Source organism: Typha latifolia, chromosome 3 (assembly GCF_019914945.1).
Source record: "Typha latifolia isolate L0001 chromosome 3, TyphaL0001v2, whole genome shotgun sequence".
NCBI classification, from domain to species: Eukaryota; Viridiplantae; Streptophyta; class Magnoliopsida; order Poales; family Typhaceae; genus Typha; species Typha latifolia.
In genome coordinates, this window is record NC_133088.1 from 4,894,852 (window position 1) to 4,914,896 (window position 20,045).

General features: G+C 36.8%; 2 protein-coding genes across 2 annotated transcripts; one reads left to right on the plus strand and one right to left on the minus strand.

Moving 5' to 3' along the window:
- Window positions 1–4,394: 4,394 nt before the first annotated feature.
- LOC140784989 (probable disease resistance protein At4g33300) lies at window positions 4,395–8,735 on the plus strand. The gene is made up of 5 exons (XM_073132665.1): window positions 4,395–5,180; window positions 5,867–6,261; window positions 6,558–6,913; window positions 6,989–7,200; window positions 7,807–8,735. Exons 1-5 carry the CDS (start codon window positions 4,487–4,489, stop codon window positions 8,637–8,639), a joined length of 2,490 nt encoding a protein of 829 aa, XP_072988766.1. The 5' UTR covers window positions 4,395–4,486; the 3' UTR covers window positions 8,640–8,735.
- An 876-nt stretch (window positions 8,736–9,611) lies between these two features.
- Window positions 9,612–13,999, minus strand: LOC140784137 (serine/threonine-protein kinase SAPK10). Its single transcript, XM_073131362.1, has 9 exons — window positions 13,355–13,999; window positions 12,429–12,503; window positions 12,241–12,342; window positions 12,102–12,155; window positions 11,917–12,009; window positions 11,561–11,653; window positions 10,997–11,101; window positions 10,834–10,932; window positions 9,612–10,158 (listed from the first exon to the last, which is right to left on the minus strand). Exons 1-9 carry the CDS (start codon window positions 13,529–13,531, stop codon window positions 9,868–9,870), a joined length of 1,089 nt encoding a protein of 362 aa, XP_072987463.1. The 5' UTR covers window positions 13,532–13,999; the 3' UTR covers window positions 9,612–9,867.
- Window positions 14,000–20,045: the final 6,046 nt, after the last annotated feature.

Consider the following 20,045-nt stretch of genomic DNA (forward strand, 5'->3'; position numbering starts at 1 on the left):
TATTTTTTATAAAATTACTATGAATACGCTGCTATTAGAAACTTATATATCTAAATAGACTATTATTTAAAATTTAATACTTTTAATAGATTTTTTTTTAAGACACGGCACTCATTGCAACAGAAAATTGCTCTCTCTCTCTCTCTCTCTCTCTAGAAAACTTCTCTAAATATGTGGTTGGCGGTTTGGTGATGGAGTCAATGTGGAGATGAAGGGATTTCGAGATGATAGAGTCCGTGTAGGGATAAAGAGATTTCGAGGATGTGGATGGAAGTGATGGGGGGATGAGAATGGTGTGAGTAAATTCATGATTTAGAGGGGAAGCTTAGGAAGGAGGAGGCCGACCATAAAGAACTAGGTTACGACAGTAGAAGGAGGGAGAAGAGTGAGAACCTTGGTGGCTTGACATTAGATAAAAGAGAATGGAAAGAAAGTATAAATTAGGAGTGATGAGGTATAGAAGATCTTCAACCTATTCTAAAAGAGCCAAATATAATATTCATAAACACCCTAAATTAGACTGGTGTTCACATATTTAGAGGCTAGCCCTAACTCAAACAAACATTCAAAAATAATTTTAATCGAACTAAAATCAATGTCGGACATTCGAATGCGTTGATAAACTTAGTCTCAACTTCGAGCATTTGAATGTCGTTCGAAAGCACCGTGGAATAGAGAAGAATGATGCTTTCAGTATGTAGCATCCTGAAATGGTGCATTTGAATGCTCAATGCCCCGAGCTCTCAACTAAGTAGTTCTCCAAAAATCAACTCCGAGCCCTCGCCATGTAGTCCTCTAAAAATCAACTACAACATCAACACATAGAATCTAGAGAAAAAAAAAATTTAACACGAGAGAATAAAAAAAATTTGAATTTGATTTATATAAGATTAATCAATTTCTTAAAAAATTCTATGCATGATCATTGAAGTTCGATACGCATTCCAAAGCTCAAAAGAATGATAAAAAAATAGTGATCTAAAGTGAAATATCTATTTCCTATTCTTCCACAGGAAACAATATTTTAAGAGGCTAAAGGGATTACTTAGAGCTCAAAGAAGGGAAAAATAAATATATAAAAAATTAGCACCTCCTTAGATATAACCTACACCAAAAAAGAGACAAGGTGTACTTTGACCCACTCTTTTGTGACCCATTCCAAAGCATCTTAGGGATGTCAAGCATAAGATATTTTTTATATTAAATACGTTTATAACGAAGAAGCATAATGCCAAACATAACACAAATAGGAATAACTTTAATAAAAATCAAAGATCATATCATATTTATATATTTAATTCAACATAAGGCCTTGAATTATAAGGTGTTTGATGCACTTAGACATCTCCAATTATTTTGTATAAAAGAAATTTAGTAGTACTTTTGCGATGATATGCATAGAAAAGAGATAGTTTCTTTTTAAAATATGTAAATAATTCTGATGGATAGTGTGAGAAGTTGGAAAGATATGTATATATATAATTATTAACCTACTTAAGTTACTCAAGTGGACTTGGCTTACATAAATTGAGGTTTTATATTTTCAAACAATATGATTTGATACTATTAACTCACTAACTATTTTAAAATTTTAAAGTGATGTTTATCTTTTATATTCTAACACAAGCTTTGACATGAGTAGTGTTTTATACAAAGGACAAAGCTCTAATCAGGTGCTTCCATTGCCATCTTCAACCAGGTCCACTCTCTCCCATGTCAATTAATAAAATAATTGTGATAGATTCCTAACCATGATAATCAAAAGTTAATAATACTTAAAGAAAATTGACAACTTTAGTCAATGATGTAAGATCTTTTCAAATTAGAATATTTTTTTATGAAAATTATAAAAAGAATGGTTAATGGTTATGTTAACCGTTCAAAAGCTTTCAGAGTTGACGAGTTAGTCTAAATCCTTAGGCTCCAACCCCCTCAACTTTTAGTCATTTTCACATAAATGAGCTGAGCTTAAGCGAGTAGAGAGCTACAGATGCACTATTCAAAATTAATTATGTTCCTAATTTCTTTTTTCGAGAGCCAAGTCTAATCCGATAAACCTATTTTAATAAAGATAGAGATAGAGTCAGAGATTAGATAATAGGTTTGTGTTTAGTTGTTTAGAATTATAGATAAATATGAGTTATTAGATCTTGATATGATGGTCACAAATTATACATAGTATAAATTGGTATTATATATTAATAAACTTGAGTCTTATTGACTCGAGCATGAGCGAGCCAAAATCTAATCAGGCTCTGTTAGAAACTAATTTTGAGCCTAAATTTTTGTTCGAGCTTGTCTAACCTATTAATAAAAATAACTAATCATTTTTATTTTACTTATAATTATCCCATGATCAATAATAAAAATATTTTTTTTATTTCTTTTTTTTAAGATAAGTACTAATTTAACAGTGTCACAACTAAACTGGTAACATTAATATGCAAATCTAAAAACACTTATCCAATACAAACCCCTCTAACTATATGAGTACTATCCCCAATTAGAAGTCGTACTAATCCAATATATTACTGTATAAACCGAAGAAAATTATATTTGGTCTTAGTTGGACGAGATATCTCGAAGTCTTCTTAGTGGTTAGATATGAGGCCTTTTCCTGTGACCCACAAACCCTAACTCTTTTCCACCCACCAAATTTCTAGTCAAGAGTCAAGCACTACTAGCTATCAGGGTCCCCTTTTTTTTTGTAATCCTCCTTTAGCTTTCCCAATTGTTTACTTCCCTCATTCTTTTCGCTTATAACATGAGATTAACTCATTCCTCTGTCTAGGATGGAGAGACAGGCTTGGATATCATTTCTAATTGAATGGGTGAAGCTTTTAATTGTTTAGTTAATAGATAGGTTTGATGAATTGAAACTTAGATTAATTCTTCTAAGATGATATATTAAAGGGATAGTTTCGTTTACACCTCCTGAACTATATCTAATTTTTTTTACGAAGACTCTCAAAATTCTTTCAAAGTTACAATGTCCCTTTCTAAACTTTAAAAAAATTTCAATGGCACTTTTTTTATTAGTGTGTTGTGAGAAATATGGGGCGAATCAACTTTGGCGACAGTCATATCAGACATAATTAACCTTAATAGAGATTTAAATGTAATTTTATTTTAACCTTTTAATTAAATTAGGATAATTACTTTCCCTTATCATCTTCAATCCTCCCTAATCCTATCCCCACCTTCTCCTCCTGCCCCTTCCCCCACCTTAACGTCGACAACATCGGCGACTACCGTCACGTCTCTCTCTCTCTCTCTCTCTCTCTCACCTCGTGCAACTTCTAGTAGAATCCCGCCATTGGGGTGGAGGATTCTGCTGAGGTACTGGTGGAATCTCTAAATTCAATAGCGGAGAGCCTGGTTGAGGCAACTCGGCTCCTTGCGGCTCGTTGCACGGTCGCTGCGTCACCGAGAGCAAGGAGCGGATGCACGTCGGCGAGGAGAGCCTCGTCGACTTCTAGGTGAAGGAGAGCCATCTCTTCAACTGTATTGCTGCCTCCGTCGAAGTACTCCGACTAGGATATCGGCGGCGACCATCTGCTGGGGCGAGGGGGCCCTTTTCCGACAGCACGGAGGGGTGGTTTGGGTGAGGATTTCGAATGGGTTTGGTGGAGGAGGAATGACAGTGGATTTAATGGAGGAGACGGTAGTTTGAGGCTATCTAAATAAATAATTTACTGATTTTATTTTATTTTACTACTGATTTGATGGTTTATTTATTAGAGGTATAATCATCATTAGTTGTTTTTCAACACTGTCGTTTACCGTTTCACATAGATCCAAAATTCAGGAAGTACATTATAAGCTAAAAAAGTTTAGAAAATTTAGACTGGGACACAGAGAAATGCCGTCTAATTTTAAAATATTAAAAATAATTTGATCATTTAATAACTTACTTATGACTAAAAATATTAGTATTAATAAACTATATTGATTCTAGCATTTGCACGATCAAAATAGGTTATAAAATTTTAGGGACAGAAAATCATTAGGCCCGAGCAACTCACCGGAGGAAGAGGCACCCTTACTCGGGTTGAAATTTGGTCTAAATCGCATGTAGGTTAGCTTCTTAAGTTTAAAAATTACAAGATAGTAAGTTAAAATGGAACAAAAGTGTAAGCAGATAAACTATAATATGCCCTAATATCAAATTAACTCACTTATATTTTATAAACATTTAAATCGGTAAAAGTAGATAGTTTTAACTTTTAATCCATCGTATTGTAACACCTTCTCTTATATATGTGCAATGAAAGGAGCGATCAAACAGGGGGTCCCACTAGTTCTACCCAATTAGTTGGCGGATCGGATCGGATCGGATCCGATATGTATCATCCGTTATCGACTCCCTTTATATTTGACCTCCACCACTCCGGCGGAAGTGAATAAAAAACTTCCCACTTATCCAGTGGAATAACGAGAGGAATAAGAAGCAGAGGATAACGGACGAATAACACCTGGTTATTCCATGGATACCTTCTTCACGGGGGAAATAGCGACGGAGGTGGTGAAGGAGCTGATCAAAGTTATCCGCCGGACTTATCTGTGCCGCTCGATCGCGGAGCAGCTGAAGCGGTCGGTGGATTCCCTGCTCCCCATCGTGCAGGAGATCCGCCTCTCCGGCGTCGAGCTGCCGCAGCCGCGTCAGACGCAGCTCTCTGATCTTGCCGCCCACCTCCGCCTCGCCCTCGAGCTCGCCCGCACCGCCGCCGCCTCGCCGCGGTGGAACGTCTACCGCTCCATGCAGCTCGCCCACCGCATGGAGAAGGTCGACCGTTGGATCTCCCGCTGGGTCGCCCGGCAGATGCCGGCGCACGTTCTCGCTGACGTCCACCACCTGAGGGTCGACTCAGAGGCGAGGCTCGAGCGCCTCGAGAAGCGCGTTGAGGAGGTGGCAGCTGCGCCGGTGGCGGTGGCGGCGGCGCCGGTGGTCGGAGTGGTGGGGCCGGGTAAGGGGGTGGCGGAGATGATGGAGGGGTTGGAGATCGGCATGGAGGAGGTGGTCGGGGCCGGGGTTAGAGTTGGGAAGGAGAGGGTGAAGGGGATGGTCATGGGGGGAGGAGGAGGAGCAGGGGGATGGAAGGTGGTGGGAATTTGCGGGATTGGGGGAAGTGGCAAGACGACGCTTGCGAAGGAGATTTGTAGGGATGAACAGATTCGAAGTATGGGTTTGGATTTCCTTTCTAATATTTTCGTTCTTCTGTGGATTTTTGAGGTTTTGGCAATTGGGTTTGTTCTAATTTGTGAGTTTGTCATAGAAAGATTGGATTTTGATCTGGCTTTGGGGGTATTTCTTGCCTTTGCCTTCGTTTCTTACGTTTTAATCGTATCAAGTATGTTATAATAAGGAAATCAAAGATCGTTCCTTTTCATTTGATAGATGTTAAAATTTATTTCTCCTTTAAGTTTCATCACTAATTGTTGTTCGTATCTTCTATTGTTTCGACTAAATTTGGAACACCGGACTTGGTTTAGTAACTGTTTGAAATTCTGAAACAATCATTATCTCCTACTTGCTTGAAAGTATGAAACTAGTCATTAATTTAATAATTCCTTGGAAGTTATGAAAGTTATCCTTATTAATTGTTGGGAAACTGAGGACATGGTAACTCCTCGCTTTACGTTAGTGGACCTCTAGAAGTATGAATTCTGGGTTTAATTTTTCTTTTCGTCTACATCCTTATCAAGAATTTTTCACTAACTATTTTCAAGCCGTATTGTCATATAATTGTTGATGGTTGTATTTCTATGACTACTTCACGACCAGATTAGTTCTGATGACTCAGTTATCAAATACTAGTAACTTAATCCTGCTTACTTTTCTAAACATGCGGCTCCTTTTCTTCAGGTCACTTTAATGATAGGATTTTCTTCGAGACAGTCTCACAATCTCCAAATCTGGAGAGCTTGAAGCTGAAGCTGTGGGAACAGATCACCGGGAATATGGTTATTGGTACTTATAGCCAGATTCCGGAATGGCAGTTCAGATTGGGTGCAAGAGACAGAGGACCAATACTTGTGATACTAGATGATGTGTGGTCTCTATCTGAACTCGAACAGCTTATATTCAAGTTACCTGGATGCAAGACCCTTGTTGTGTCAAGGTTCAAGTTTCCTGCAGTGATCAATGACTCTTATGAATTGGAATTGCTAGGAGAACAGGAGGCTTTATCGCTTTTTTGCCGTGCAGCTTTTGAGCAAGGGTCCATTCCACTCACTGCTGATAAGAAATTGGTGAAGCAGGTATCACTAGTTCAATTATTTCTGTTCCTAAACTTTCAAAAAGAATTTCTACTAGCTCTTTTCGCATAAAGAACTTTGCCATATAATGTGTATTTTCTCTCAAGAATATATTTATTAAGTACTATACAACTCGCACCTCTAGCATTTACTTGGTGTATGATCATAATGGTACAAGAGTTTCCATTTAAATTCTGCTCAGATATCTTACCAACTTTTAGAAGCTTATGGATCTTAGCTTCCAATATGCTTTTTTAACCTCTATGATGCATAATACTTATTGATCTTGTGAACTGTAGGTTGTTGCGGAATGCAAAGGGCTTCCTCTGGCTCTAAAAGTTATTGGCGCTTCTTTACGAGGTCAACCTCCAAAAATATGGGCAAGTGCCAAGAACAGGTTATCTCGAGGGGAGGCCATATCTGACTCCCACGAGAACAAACTGCTAGAACGGATGGCAGCAAGCATCGAGTGTCTCTCGTTGAAGGTTAGGGAGTGTTTTCTAGATTTAGGATCCTTCCCCGAAGATAAAAAAATTCCTCTGGATGTGCTAATCAACCTATGGATGGAAATACATGATCTCGATGAGGAGGATGCTTTTGCCATACTTGTTGAGTTGTCAAACAAAAACCTCCTCACACTGGTGAAAGATGCACAGTATGTGTCAGAACCATTATAGTATTTGTAATATACATGAACAGCTTTGACTGATTATCCTTTCTCTCTGTCCAGGAATAGAGCTGGAGACATGTACACCAATTATAGTGAGCTTTTCGTTACTCAGCATGATGTGTTGAGGGACCTGGCTCTTCACATGAACAGTCATGAACCTTTGAACAATCGTCGGAGGTTGGTTATGGCAAGGAGAGAAGAAAAACTTCCAAGAAATTGGGAGAGGAATAAGGATCAGGCCTTTGAGGCTCAGATTGTTTCAATTCACACAGGTAATAGAATCAACATTTACATTCCACATGTTTTTCTATTTTCGTTTCCACGGCATCGCACACATTGAGGCCAGGTCACAGGATCTACAGTAGTAACAGAGTATATGTTCTAGTAGGTTTGCATCTAAAATGAAGTAAAAGAGTCAGTACTGTTTTAATACTTAGGCCACTGATTCTTCATGGCAATTATCGAAGGCTTGATTGCATCTGATATTTCCACCAGAAAGCATGAACCCATAATTCTTGTGTTTCATTTTTCTTCTCCTGTTCTGGACAAAAAGGAAAGACAGAATTGCTATTCTTTATGATTTTGAGTATTTCCATTTGGACCACTGGCCTTGAATTCATGTTATGCTAGTTATCTCATATGCTGGATACCAGATAAAAAACAAAAGGTACAATAATAATTTATCAAACATAATTGGCCATTAGAGCATTAATAATGACATCTTGCTAGCAATATACAACTTACCTATCAAATTCTGTGACTGTTTCAAATAATTTGCTCTAAGTACTCTTGCGCTGGACTCTTGTTTTTGTAAATTTTAGTACTTCCTGATTGCTTTCCTGGATAAAGGAATTGAGTGGGCCATGTTCCTATTGCAGGTGAAATGAAAGAACATGATTGGTTCCAAATGTACTTCCCAAAAGCTGAGGTTCTCATTCTGACTTTCTCCTCTAGCATGTATTTTCTGCCTCCATTCATGGGGACAATGCCAAACCTCAAGGCCCTGGTGTTGATCAACTATGGCACCTCAAGTGCAGAACTAGGCAACCTATCTGTCTTTACAACCCTGAATAACTTGAGGAGCCTCTGGTTTGAGAGAATTAGGCTCCCACCTCTACCTAGAACGACAATACCTCTTCAAAACTTGCGAAAGATATCTCTTGTGATGTGTGAACTATACAACAGCCTCAAAGGATCTAAGATGGATCTCCGAATGACATTTCCTCGCCTCTCAGATCTCACAATTGATCATTCCGTTGACCTAAAAGAGTTGCCTTCCAGCATATGCGAAGTCAGCTCACTCTGCAGTATAAGCATTTCGAATTGCCATGATTTGTCAGAGCTGCCATATGAATTGGGTAAGCTTGATTCTCTACAAATCCTGAGGGTCTACGCTTGTCCAGCTCTGATGAGGCTTCCACAGTCAATTTGTCGTCTGAAAAAGTTGAAGTATCTAGATATATCTCAGAGCATTAACCTGAGAGATCTCCCAGATGAGCTTGGCCACTTAACCAGCTTGGAGAAGATTGACATGAGAGAATGCTCACAGCTGAGGAATCTTCCAAGGTCCTCATCATCATTGAAATCTCTTGGTCATGTGGTATGTGACGAAGACATGGCTTTGTTTTGGAAAGAAACAGAAGTCAGCATACCAGATCTTCGAGTTCAGGTAGCAGAGGAATGTTATAATTTAGACTGGCTTGTAGAATAATGTACAATTTATTGCAATTGTTTAGATGCAACCCCATGTATAATATGTGTATAAATTAATCAATAGAGTGACCGGAGACCCACATGTGGTTGACAAGATTTTTTTTTTTTTAATTCCAAGTGCTACTCTGGCAGCATATTAATCATGGTTGAAAGCAGGAAGTAGAAATATGCTACCTGGTGCGTGCACCATTTGCATATCAGCGAAATCAAGAGCTAAAAGAGAACAATTAATCAAATGACCACATGAGAAATCCAAAACAAGATTGATATATGAAAGATAAAATCTCTGTCAATTTGGATTCTGGCCTATAAATTAACATTCAATGGGCTGTTCCATTTGAGAATATATATATATATATAATCATAGTATTCATTCAAACGTACGAACAAAATATCCATAGATAAATATATTGGATGAAAATAGGACAACCTAATAGGGTGATATAAATTGTTAATGTGAAATCTAAACAAGATTTATGTCAAATACTCAGATGTATGTCTAGTACTATATTCACATGAGAAATCTAAACAAGTTTGATTTATGAAGATAAATCCCTGTCAGCCTAGATTGGGCCGTAAATTATCACTTATCTGTCCGATTAGAGAATACTTTCGAAGGGATTGATGAAAACCAATGCAAATAGGACAACCTAATAGGGCGGTAAAAAAAGTTGTTCATGTGGGCGTTGGACATGGTGAGGATCTCAACAGTCAACTAAAGATTCATAAATGATTGATGAAATAGCATCAGAGTTAACGAGCTCCAAATCTTGTCTTACAGTGGTAGCATATCCAAGCTCGTTGGCTAAAAAATTCATAGCCTCAACATATAGCAATGTTAATTCTTCTATTTTATTTCTGTTTTAACACACCTAGCTTTCACAAGTAAAACTTTCGATATTCCTAGTGCTCAAATGATGAGCTGAGCTGAGCTGAAATGGTACACAAACACAGAAAAAAACTAACATAATTTGTATAATCATGAAGCATGTAGATTAAGTACTCATAGTTACATATAACAGAACAATAAACAACACGAACAAAGTCAGCAGAGAGGGCATTTACCAAACCTGCTCACACATGACACATACAGCATGCTGACAGCATCGAAGCTGTGTACTTAAATACAAGCCCCCTGATGAGTGAGCAAATAGAAATGTTCAGAAACATCCTGCTCCACTAAACATCTCAAATATAAAAAAGTGCTAGCTTAGGTATCCACAATATTACAAAGCATACACTATCTCCCCACTACTGTCCACATCAAGTTCTGGATCAGATTCCAGATCCTCCATGTCATCATCAAAATCAACGCCGTCGACCAAGTACTGGTTGATTCCACGAGTGCCGGCTGCCGGTATGGTTGCTTCTGTTATGATCTGCATTATCTCATCAATGCTCTGCATTGGTTGGTCGGGTTCCTCATACTGGTTACTCACCATGTGGTCATCCATTAGATCACCAGGAAGGTTCTTCAAGAACCATTCATGGTTTCGGATCTCAGGGATCGAAATCCTCTGCAAATGCACATGATATAAATATATTAAGTTTTAAAAAAAAGAGAAAATCTGTAATAGTAGTAGGTAAAAGAATCTATTCAACATATTATTAGGCACTAACATTTTATAACCATTTTGTCATAATGATATTGAGGCAAAACATTTAACTAGAAACAAGCAACCAAGTCATTTGAAAAAGTAATTTCAGTGATTATCACAACTAATTCTCTCTAACTAAACAGAGGCAATAATAATTCAGATAACTTCAAGACCTCTAAGGAGAATACTTGATTGCATGGGTGTTACAGCCCTGAAAGCTAAAAATGTAAATGAACCTCTCGAGTCTTTCTCTAAACTCCCAAATTTCCTAATAGTCACTTACATATATTTCACACCCTTCAACCAAACTGATCCCCACCCAAAGAAGCATGCAACTCCTAATTACAACCTGGATAATCTATGATTTGTTTTTGGGTAGTAACATGATCCATTTAGCTTAAAAAGGATCCGCCCAATTTTTGTTCAAAAAGAAAATGTTATGAATCCTACCTTGAGTTAGTAAGATACAACATTCTGACATAAAATAAAAGTTTAGATAATAAGATTATTATGAACCAGAACATTGAATAGCCTATGCACAAATTAAAGGTTCAAAGGCTTCCAAGCAAACTCACTTTATAATATAGAACTCACCATGGCAGGATTGCCGACAAATATCCTTGAAATTAGGTGCTGGCACTGCGGGGATATGTGAACATAATCCGGAATTGAATACTGAACGCTCAATATACGCTGCAATATAAAGTAAATATTTTAGCTAATGTATAAGACATGACGAAACAGTAATTGTCTAGACCTGAATAGTTTTCTGGAAGTTCTTTGGCTCTTCTGGATCTTCAAAAGGATATGCCCCCACTAACATCACATAAAGAGTCACTCCACAAGACCATACGTCAGCAATCTGCATAATCAACAGCCAGTAGTTACTAGGACTAGTACTTTCTAGACATCAACTTCCTCAGCCAAGTAGATACTTAGATGGCAAGAAAATTTGAAGGGACACAAAAGTCTACACCAAACCTCATGAAGCAGCTGCATAGTTTCAAGCATATGAAGGTGCTAAAAGTGGATGCATAACAGCATCAAAAGCTCACAGATAGTAACAAGCTCAGAGAAGATGATAAAGTTGCTAAAAGCATACTATATTTACTAGATTAATGAAATTCACAACTTCCTTGTAAATAACATAATCTGCATATTGGAGGCATTTACTACATCATAGTAGCCCACTGCTTTGTTGTCAGTAATTATCTGAATATGCAATTATTATCGTTGACAATGGATTTCCAGTGACAACTTTATTGGTGCACAAAGCAGAAAGAACTAAAGGACAAACATGCAGTTTGAAATAATGATATACCTTTCCATCATATTCCTTCTTCAATAGAACTTCGGGAGCAATGTATGCAGGGGTTCCAACAGTTGACTTTGGTTGTGAATGAAGAACTGCTGACTGCAAATGCAGAAAGTCAAAGTTATGACAAAAAAGAGTGTTTAGAGAATAAAAAACAAGATACACAAATTTACATTGATCCTGCTTTTTTTTTTAAGTAGAATTCACCGAGCAGCCATTAGTAATATGTGTGATCATCAGAAATTTTGCTAGGGACAGTAAGACATACTATGTACCTACAGCATAGGCACACGTAGGAAATAAGTTCCTAAATGCCGAGCAGACAGATGTAATGAATTTCCTAACAGATAAATATTAAGTACCTTGGAGTAGCCAAAATCACATATCTTCAAACGAGGAGCAGTACTTCCATCCAACAATGTATTCTCCAGCTTTAAGTCCCGGTGGCACACTTGCTTGCAAATAAAGATCCACAAAGATAATCTAATCAATAGGAGAACCTAAAATAGAGCAGTAAAATAATTTTTAAAAAAATGCTATTAAATACCATGGAATGACAGTAGCTGACCCCTGATATAAGTTGCTGGAAAAAGAAGCGCGCCTACAAGAGAAAATAAAAGGCATTTAGTCCAGTTTAATAAAATAATTGCTGAATATGAACAAAATAGTAGTAAGCATATGAAAACCTCATCCTCACTGAAGCGGCCAGCATTGCATATGCGCTCAAAGAGCTCACCTCCAGAAGCATATTCCATGACAATAGCAAGATGAGTCGGAGTAAGAATAACCTAGAATTGAATTTAGGGAGAACTATATGTATGAGTATTCTTCCTTCCTGTTAACATACAAACAATATCATAAAAATCATGCATACCTCCTTGAACCTGATAATGTTAGGGTGCCTCAAAGACCTGTGATTGATTATTTCACGTTGAACATTTTCATCTATCTGTACAACAAAACAATTGTGCAATTATTCAACACGTCAGAGAAAGTTCTTGCAAAGTTTACTACAGCAATGAATTCAGCTAGCTTGATCAGATTGTTGTTTGTAACTACTAAAGGGGAGCAATTAATCAATTAGAAGAAGAACATGCACAATAACTTCATTATAATCAAGAAGAACATGTACAATAACTTCATTATAATCACCCAACTCAAGCACTCGGCTGGCTCTATCAGGAATACAAAGCAGAAAGGATATAACAGTACCAGTTGATAGAATATTTGTTTCTCTTTGAGACAAGAAGTGAGAAGAACTTAGAATCACGTAAACTTTCCACTTGGACTGATAACAAATTAAATCATGGGTGCAAAAACAGTACCACCTGCCTCCTAATTTCTAAACCAGGGGCATGAGGACCAAGATTGTCAACCAACAATAACTTCTACAAATAGGCAACAGTATTTTATAAGTCACGATACCTGTTTCTATAGATAGAATAGAATCAAGTATCCTACTAATAGTGATATATAATGTAAATTTCACCCGTTTAGAACTTGATACTGCTGATAAACAGTAAAAGCACTGTCGCAGCAAGAAAGAACTCCACAAGGCCCAAAATTCATCCAATTAACCCAGTTCAAAGTACATAAAACGCAAGCCTACCGATTGATTCCACATACAGAGCCTTACACTTGCTTCGCATCATTAAAAGAAGTCGTTAATAAGAAACTAAAGACGAGATTTTTCCCATTAAACCTACTGAATGAGATTTCCAACTAAAGTACTCTATTAGAACACATCAAGATATGGACTTTACGCACTAAAGCAAGGAGCTGTGACAGAAAAACACCGACCTTTTCGCCCCTCTCCATGTACTTTACGGCGACGAGCTCCCTAGTCTGCTTGTCTCTCATCAGCCTCGCGATCCCAAAGTTCCCCGATCCGATATCCCTCACCAGCTCGTACCGATCGCTGTCGTGCATTATTGGCATATCCATTCCCGGCCCTACCGTCACCGCCGCACGATCCATCCTCTCCTCCTCCTCCTTCGACCTCCGCCGTTCTCACATCAAATACGCACTCCTCCACATCCCAATCCGAGAAATCGAAGCTCGATTCCGGCGACGTGGCGCGAAACCAGACACCCCTCTATCCGATCGCACACCTGGATAGATCGCGAAGGGGTTCGTTGGAGGAAAGGGACGGCTACGGCTCGCGCCCACGAGACCCCGTGAGAGATCGATTCCCTTCGCCTCCTCTGCTTCGATCTCGACCTCAGATCTCTTCGATTCCTCTCCTCTTTATGTTTCTTCCTACTCCTTTTCTAGGGTTAGGGTTTCTAATTTCGGAGTTGGGGGGAGATGGCGAGAGCTCTCCTCCCGTGACCTCCTTTTACACTCTTCTTTGCACCGAAGCCTCCAAGCAAGAGAGAGAGAGAGAGAGAAGAGAGAGAGAGAGAGAGAGAGACAGAGAGAGATATTATCCAGGAGTTCGCCGACGAATTAAATAAAACTATTAGTACTAGGAGTAAATTACGAGACTGCCCCAACGGACGAATAATTGGTGGGTATAGTATGTGGACCGTTGATTACCAATCGGACGGAAGCGGAGAGTTGACTACGTTGCATATGGACCTGTACGGTTGCTTGAGCGGGGTCCGGATCGGACGGTTCGCGTTTCGTTGTCAGTGCGCGCTGGAACGAGGGCTTCCGTAACCGGTAAGGTTACCTCTTTCTCCTATCTATGCTATTTAACGGAAGTCACAGTGAACATACCGTCTCCAAGAATAAAAAACAAATATCATCACAGATAACCTTTTTTTATTCTCATAAATTTATAAATTTCTAATAAAATAATCAGAAAGAAAGAGCAGAATGCGGCGCCTCAACACTACTGTCGCACGAGGTGGCGAGATAGCTACTGTAGTTTTTATGCGGGAACGAGGGCATTTTAGTCATTTGAAGGCATTGGATTGGATGAGGGGTTTCGGCTCAGACTTGGCGGAACAAGCCCAAAGACCGGCTCTAGACCTATAGGCTATAGCTCCTTATGAGATTGATATCTAGAAATACAATATTGCCCCCCTTCCTCTGTATAATAAGAATGATAATAAAGCCAAAATTGACTTCATTACGGTCACTGTTATATCTCGTACATGTTCCATGATTTTAAAATTACTCGTTATATTCAACAATCTCTTATATGATAGAATTGGATGCATATGATATGTTAGTGCATATTTGACGATTGTTTGAATTGTAAAGTCTATTTTCTCACATGACCTTTAACGTCTACGTGACTTCACAATATTGGAGAGATTAAGTGTGATATATGAATAATTCTTGAGGGTTCATTGATAATTTGGAGAACTCTCGATAGTTATTTATTTTAATTAATTAGAGAACTCTTGCAGTTGAGCCATGAGACCGTGAGAGATAAAATAATAATTTATGTTATTTTTTTTCTCGAATGAGAACTAAATTAATAGTTAAATAAGTATCTATATTTGTTTTGTATACTACTAAGAGATAGGTGTCACATCTAATAGAAATCTTAGTCAAAACTCAACTGGCTAAAGACCTAAACTAAGTTGTGACTAAATTAGTCTTGAAAAATACTACTATAATTTTGAGGGATGCACTTTTCTCAATTGTTGTTGTTATGATGATGAAATAAGCAAGTTGCAATAACTATTACTGATTTTTAGGCAACCAAATCAGCCACTTGGTATCTTCACTAACTAAGGAGGTGACATAGCTCCTGGAATGGATAAATAGGACCATGCTTTGATCACCAATTGCAAGAGAGAAAAGTGTTTACAACTATTTGGTATGCATCGATTTTTTGGGTAGTAGACAGCCAAGTCATATAACCTTGTTTTGAGCCCTCAAATAATATATATATTTGTATTTGTGTCATTTTAGCCTTTATATAAAAGGCCAATCCTCTATATACAAGGTATCTAATTTTAGTGTAAGTAAATTGTTGTAATAAAATAGAGAATCTTTTCTCCTACAACCTTCACAATTTCTTGTAGTCTTCTTTTTCTAAACTCTTGCCTTTATATTCTAGTTGTTTCAAAGTTGATGATATTTTACGAAGAAGATAAAGTGCCACATAGACTCATGAGTCTAGCAAATGGTTAAGTCCATGATAAATGGTATTATAGTTTATCCTCTGAAGCTAATATTGTCTATATTGCATTAAAAAAGAAGAGGCACCTTAGAGCTTTTAGAGAACTTTCACATTGACTTCAAAAAAAATATGCGAGTGATGAAGGAAAGTGTCCAAGAAGCTATGGACGTTAGAGTTGATCATATGACCCAATCCCCTTATGCCGGACTTAAACCCAAATTGGACCCGGCCCGGCCAAAACCCGAATTGTTAATGGGCAGCAAAGGCTAGCTCTTTGCCCGCCTCAACCTCACCTAACTTGAAAACCTAACTCAAAAAGGTTTAAGGGCATGCGCAGCGCAAAAAAGTTTGAGCACTTTCTATGAAGCATGGAGCGGTATGGCTTGAGGACGAGGGAGAGAATGTCTAAATCTTATTCATATACTTTACTAATAATAATATGTTACGGTGACATCAATGACCGCGAGAGATTGAGAAGGGTCTTTGCTATATCTAATAATTGAGTGAAATTGAAGTGCAAGCTAAATGTGCAATTCTATTTCAAGAACATTGAGTTCTTAGCTTGAAAAAAAATTATGAAGGCTGAAACATAAGGGATTTTGCTAACTATGTTAAATAATTCACCCATTTGATTTTGTCCATCTCAAACATGTCAGATGATGATTGTATATTCTTCCTTAATGGGTTGCAGTAGTAGATGTATAAGAAGTTGGTGGCCCATGACATTAGTGACATCAACACTGTTATTACCATTGCTAAAAAGCTTCCAAGTACGAGTGATGTAGCAAGTTAGCAACTAGTTGCTAGATATTTAGCTATCGCAATAACACTAGGGGAGATGCTAGCAAGAAAGATGTCAAGAAATGGGATGGAAGGTTAAATTTTAGCCCGTAAAATAGTAGATTTTCTACTACATTTGTGATGAAAATTATTGAGCATACGATTGCCCAAGGAGTAAAAAGTTGAACACAATCTAATTCGTGGACAAGGAGGATAGCGAAGAAGAGTTGATCATTAGAGCACTCCAACATGTCAAGCCATCCAAAAACATATTTAATATGCATGACAAGCCCCTTAAGCAAAAGGGACTCATATACCCCAAGTATGATAATGAAAGGTGCAGCCACCTAAGTGATAATCGACATCAGCGTAACCAGTAACTCTATGTCTAATGGTGATGGACAAGCAAGCAACTTGGCCTCAACTAGACAAGGACGATAGCCGCATAAAAGTTGTAAACTCTAATACTTACTTAGCATTGGGCATGGCCAAAGATGTCGAAGTCAACGTTGGAATGTGAAGAAAACAAATCAACATAACGATGATGGGCTAGACGATTTCCACCTAATCCTAGCCTGATTTGATTGTCGCTGCCAACATAAGTCATCTCCTCACGATAATAATGATGAAGATAAAGGCACTATTAGCCCTACAACTTTGCAAGATATTAATTCTAAGCAAGAGCATGCCCCTTGCTACTTACAACTTCAAAGACGAGAATCATATGAAGTGATAGTCTCAACGAAAGCGTCGAACTCCCTTAAAAAGTTCAAGTACATGAGTTTGATAAAATTGTTCAAATAAAGACAGCCTAAATAAAATGTAAACCATACTATCGAGGCAAAGCTCAGTGTGTAGCTAATAGAGAAGACTATAAACTCCCTTGGTCAAAACATGATTTGATTATTATTTACTAGGTTAGGTTGTGTGGCACATTAAATTTTTATTTGAAAATGTAGATATTGTGTGCGACCGTCTTGCATCATTAGTGACATACGAGGTAATCCAAAAGTGTATTTATCTTTTTTTATTCTTGAAGAGTGAAAATAATATGAAGTGATAATTCCCGAGGTCAAATTTTCATTAAACATATTTTTTTTTAATCTTTTCCTTGTCTTTTTCATTTTTTATATATTAATCCAAATTAAGTTTCCAGAAATTAGTGGTTTTAATAATTACCTAATAAATAGATAGGTAAAAACTAGGGCTTTTGTAATTTAATCGCATTTAATTTTTTTCAATTTGTAATAATAAACTATAATATGCATTAGAAATATAAATTTTGTGCATTCTAATATAACAAAATATGCTTTGATAATAGAAACTGTATGATAAACCGAAAACTAAATACAACTAAATAATAAAAGCCCCCTAAATACACATACAATATACACACTAAAATAAAGCGAGATATAATTATCACAAGTATTGGTTGCATGTAATTATAAATGTATATGTGTGTGTGTTTTATATTTTATATTACATCAACTTTTATATAAGAATAACGACTAGAGTGTATATTTCTGCGCATAGTAGAAATCCATAATTATAATCTTATGTAATTAGGTAATGACCATTTATATATTTAATTAATAATGAGCAAGTTAAGAACTGCAAATATGTAAGAATATTTGTAGCAATAGTAATACTAATAATATAAAAATTAAATGTAGAAGATATATTTACTAAGTTATCAAGAGTACAATTTGTAAATATAAATCTAAATATATTTTTGTATTTTATTTAATTAATTCTAGTAGATAAGAGACTAACCTTATACTATATAAGTATTTTCGGATTTCGGATCCCGGGGAACCATGCCAGCGAAAACTTGGTGTCTAATTGATAGATGTGCGCAGTAGTTGCTGTGTATTCTATAGTCGTACTATGAGTAATCTTACCAATAGATACTCTTAGCTTTTATAATTATCAAATATTTTTTGACCAAACAAACTTATTCATGATGTATTTTCTTTAACTTATAATGTATAAGTTGTGACATAATATTTGACAAAAGATAGACGTAAAAGGATATATCAAATTATTCAAAGAGATGAATAGTGCCAATAAATAATGTTGATGAACAATATCGATAAATATTTGTTATGAAGATAAATAATACCGTGTTTAGCGTTTGAATGATCGTAGAACGGATTGGCTAGAGTGCAAACTCTCCAGAAGTGTTCAAAAGCTCTTTGGACATTCTTGAGGTCGTATTTGAAAAGATTTGAAAGGACTTTTAGGATTTTCTAGTCCGCTTGAGAGAGGTTTTTTAAAATTTTAACACCTATATGAAATTAACAAATGCTATTTCATTTTGAGGGCTTTTGAATATCTCTTCGATATCATAATGCTAGTAGTCAATAAAAAGAAAAAGGAAGAGATTATTATTATCCAAGATCAAGTTCCTAACCAGAGCTGCAATGTGAAGATCATGGAGGTTTTGTAGTTATCTATGTACATCAATGTCTTGAGGTAGTAGTGAAACGTAGGCATTATCCATTCAAACGGCCATATGAACACCGGAACTACGGAACAAGTTTGAGGTCAGGCTATCAAATTTGAGCCAAAAAAAAGCAGCAGTTAAACTCATCAACTATATTGAAAGGTTAGCTTCTAAGTAAACTGGTTATCTAACATAGTATTACATCATGAGGTCTTGAGTTTACATTCTATTGGGCTTACCTTGACAATATAGACTATAAGAACTACAGTCCTTTAAAAGGGCTCAAGTTTCTGAGTCAGAATGTTGTCTAACAATGTATAATAGAATAATAATAATTCAGATAAGAACGTGATAAGATAATTCAAGTTCAATTTTTAGTTCTACTAAATTTTGATAGTAGGACAGGAGAGGGAGTCACTGGAAACGACCAACAAACATACCAAGATACAGCAAGCATCAAATGCTAACTGATCATATTTATAATACTAGTGGCATTATGGCAACATGCCAGAGAAGATGATAAGGATTCATGCTATGCCCAATGCTTGCTGTCTATGTTTTATCTACTCTACCATGAAAGGATAGGAATGTCTTGAATAGCTACTTGTCATCTTGCATGCAAATATATGTGAGGAGAAAAAAAATGGAGAAGAAGACAACACTTGTAGTTGCGCAGTTCTATACTGCAATAAAGACACCATTATATAGCAATTTTTTTCAATAAGTTTTCTAAAACAATCAGCAGAAAGTTATCATCTAATTCTGCATGCATAGTTCTACTGCAGCAGTGGTCCAAATATGATTTTGTCCTTTCAAACCCATGCATTTTTTTAGGTTGTCAAATTACTTTGGTGTCTATTGGAGAAAACCATTCATAGATATTGATATGTTTCGACTTTTAAATGAATAAATTATAGCTTTGATAATTAAATAGAGAAGAGATTGGAAAATTCTCTACGGTATCTTAGAACATACAGTAGAGTTACTTTCTCTGTCCATATTATGACATTACTAAATAATAAGTAGATTCCTAAGAAGGTTTTGAGATCAGAGTAAATGTAATGCAGGTAACTTGAATGGATAAGGAGTTGCAGGTCCAGTAGAGTTTATTAATCTCCTATTTCCAATTGATAAGGAATTAGCTTACAATTGTCATGATCTAATGATATAAAAGAAACTTTTAT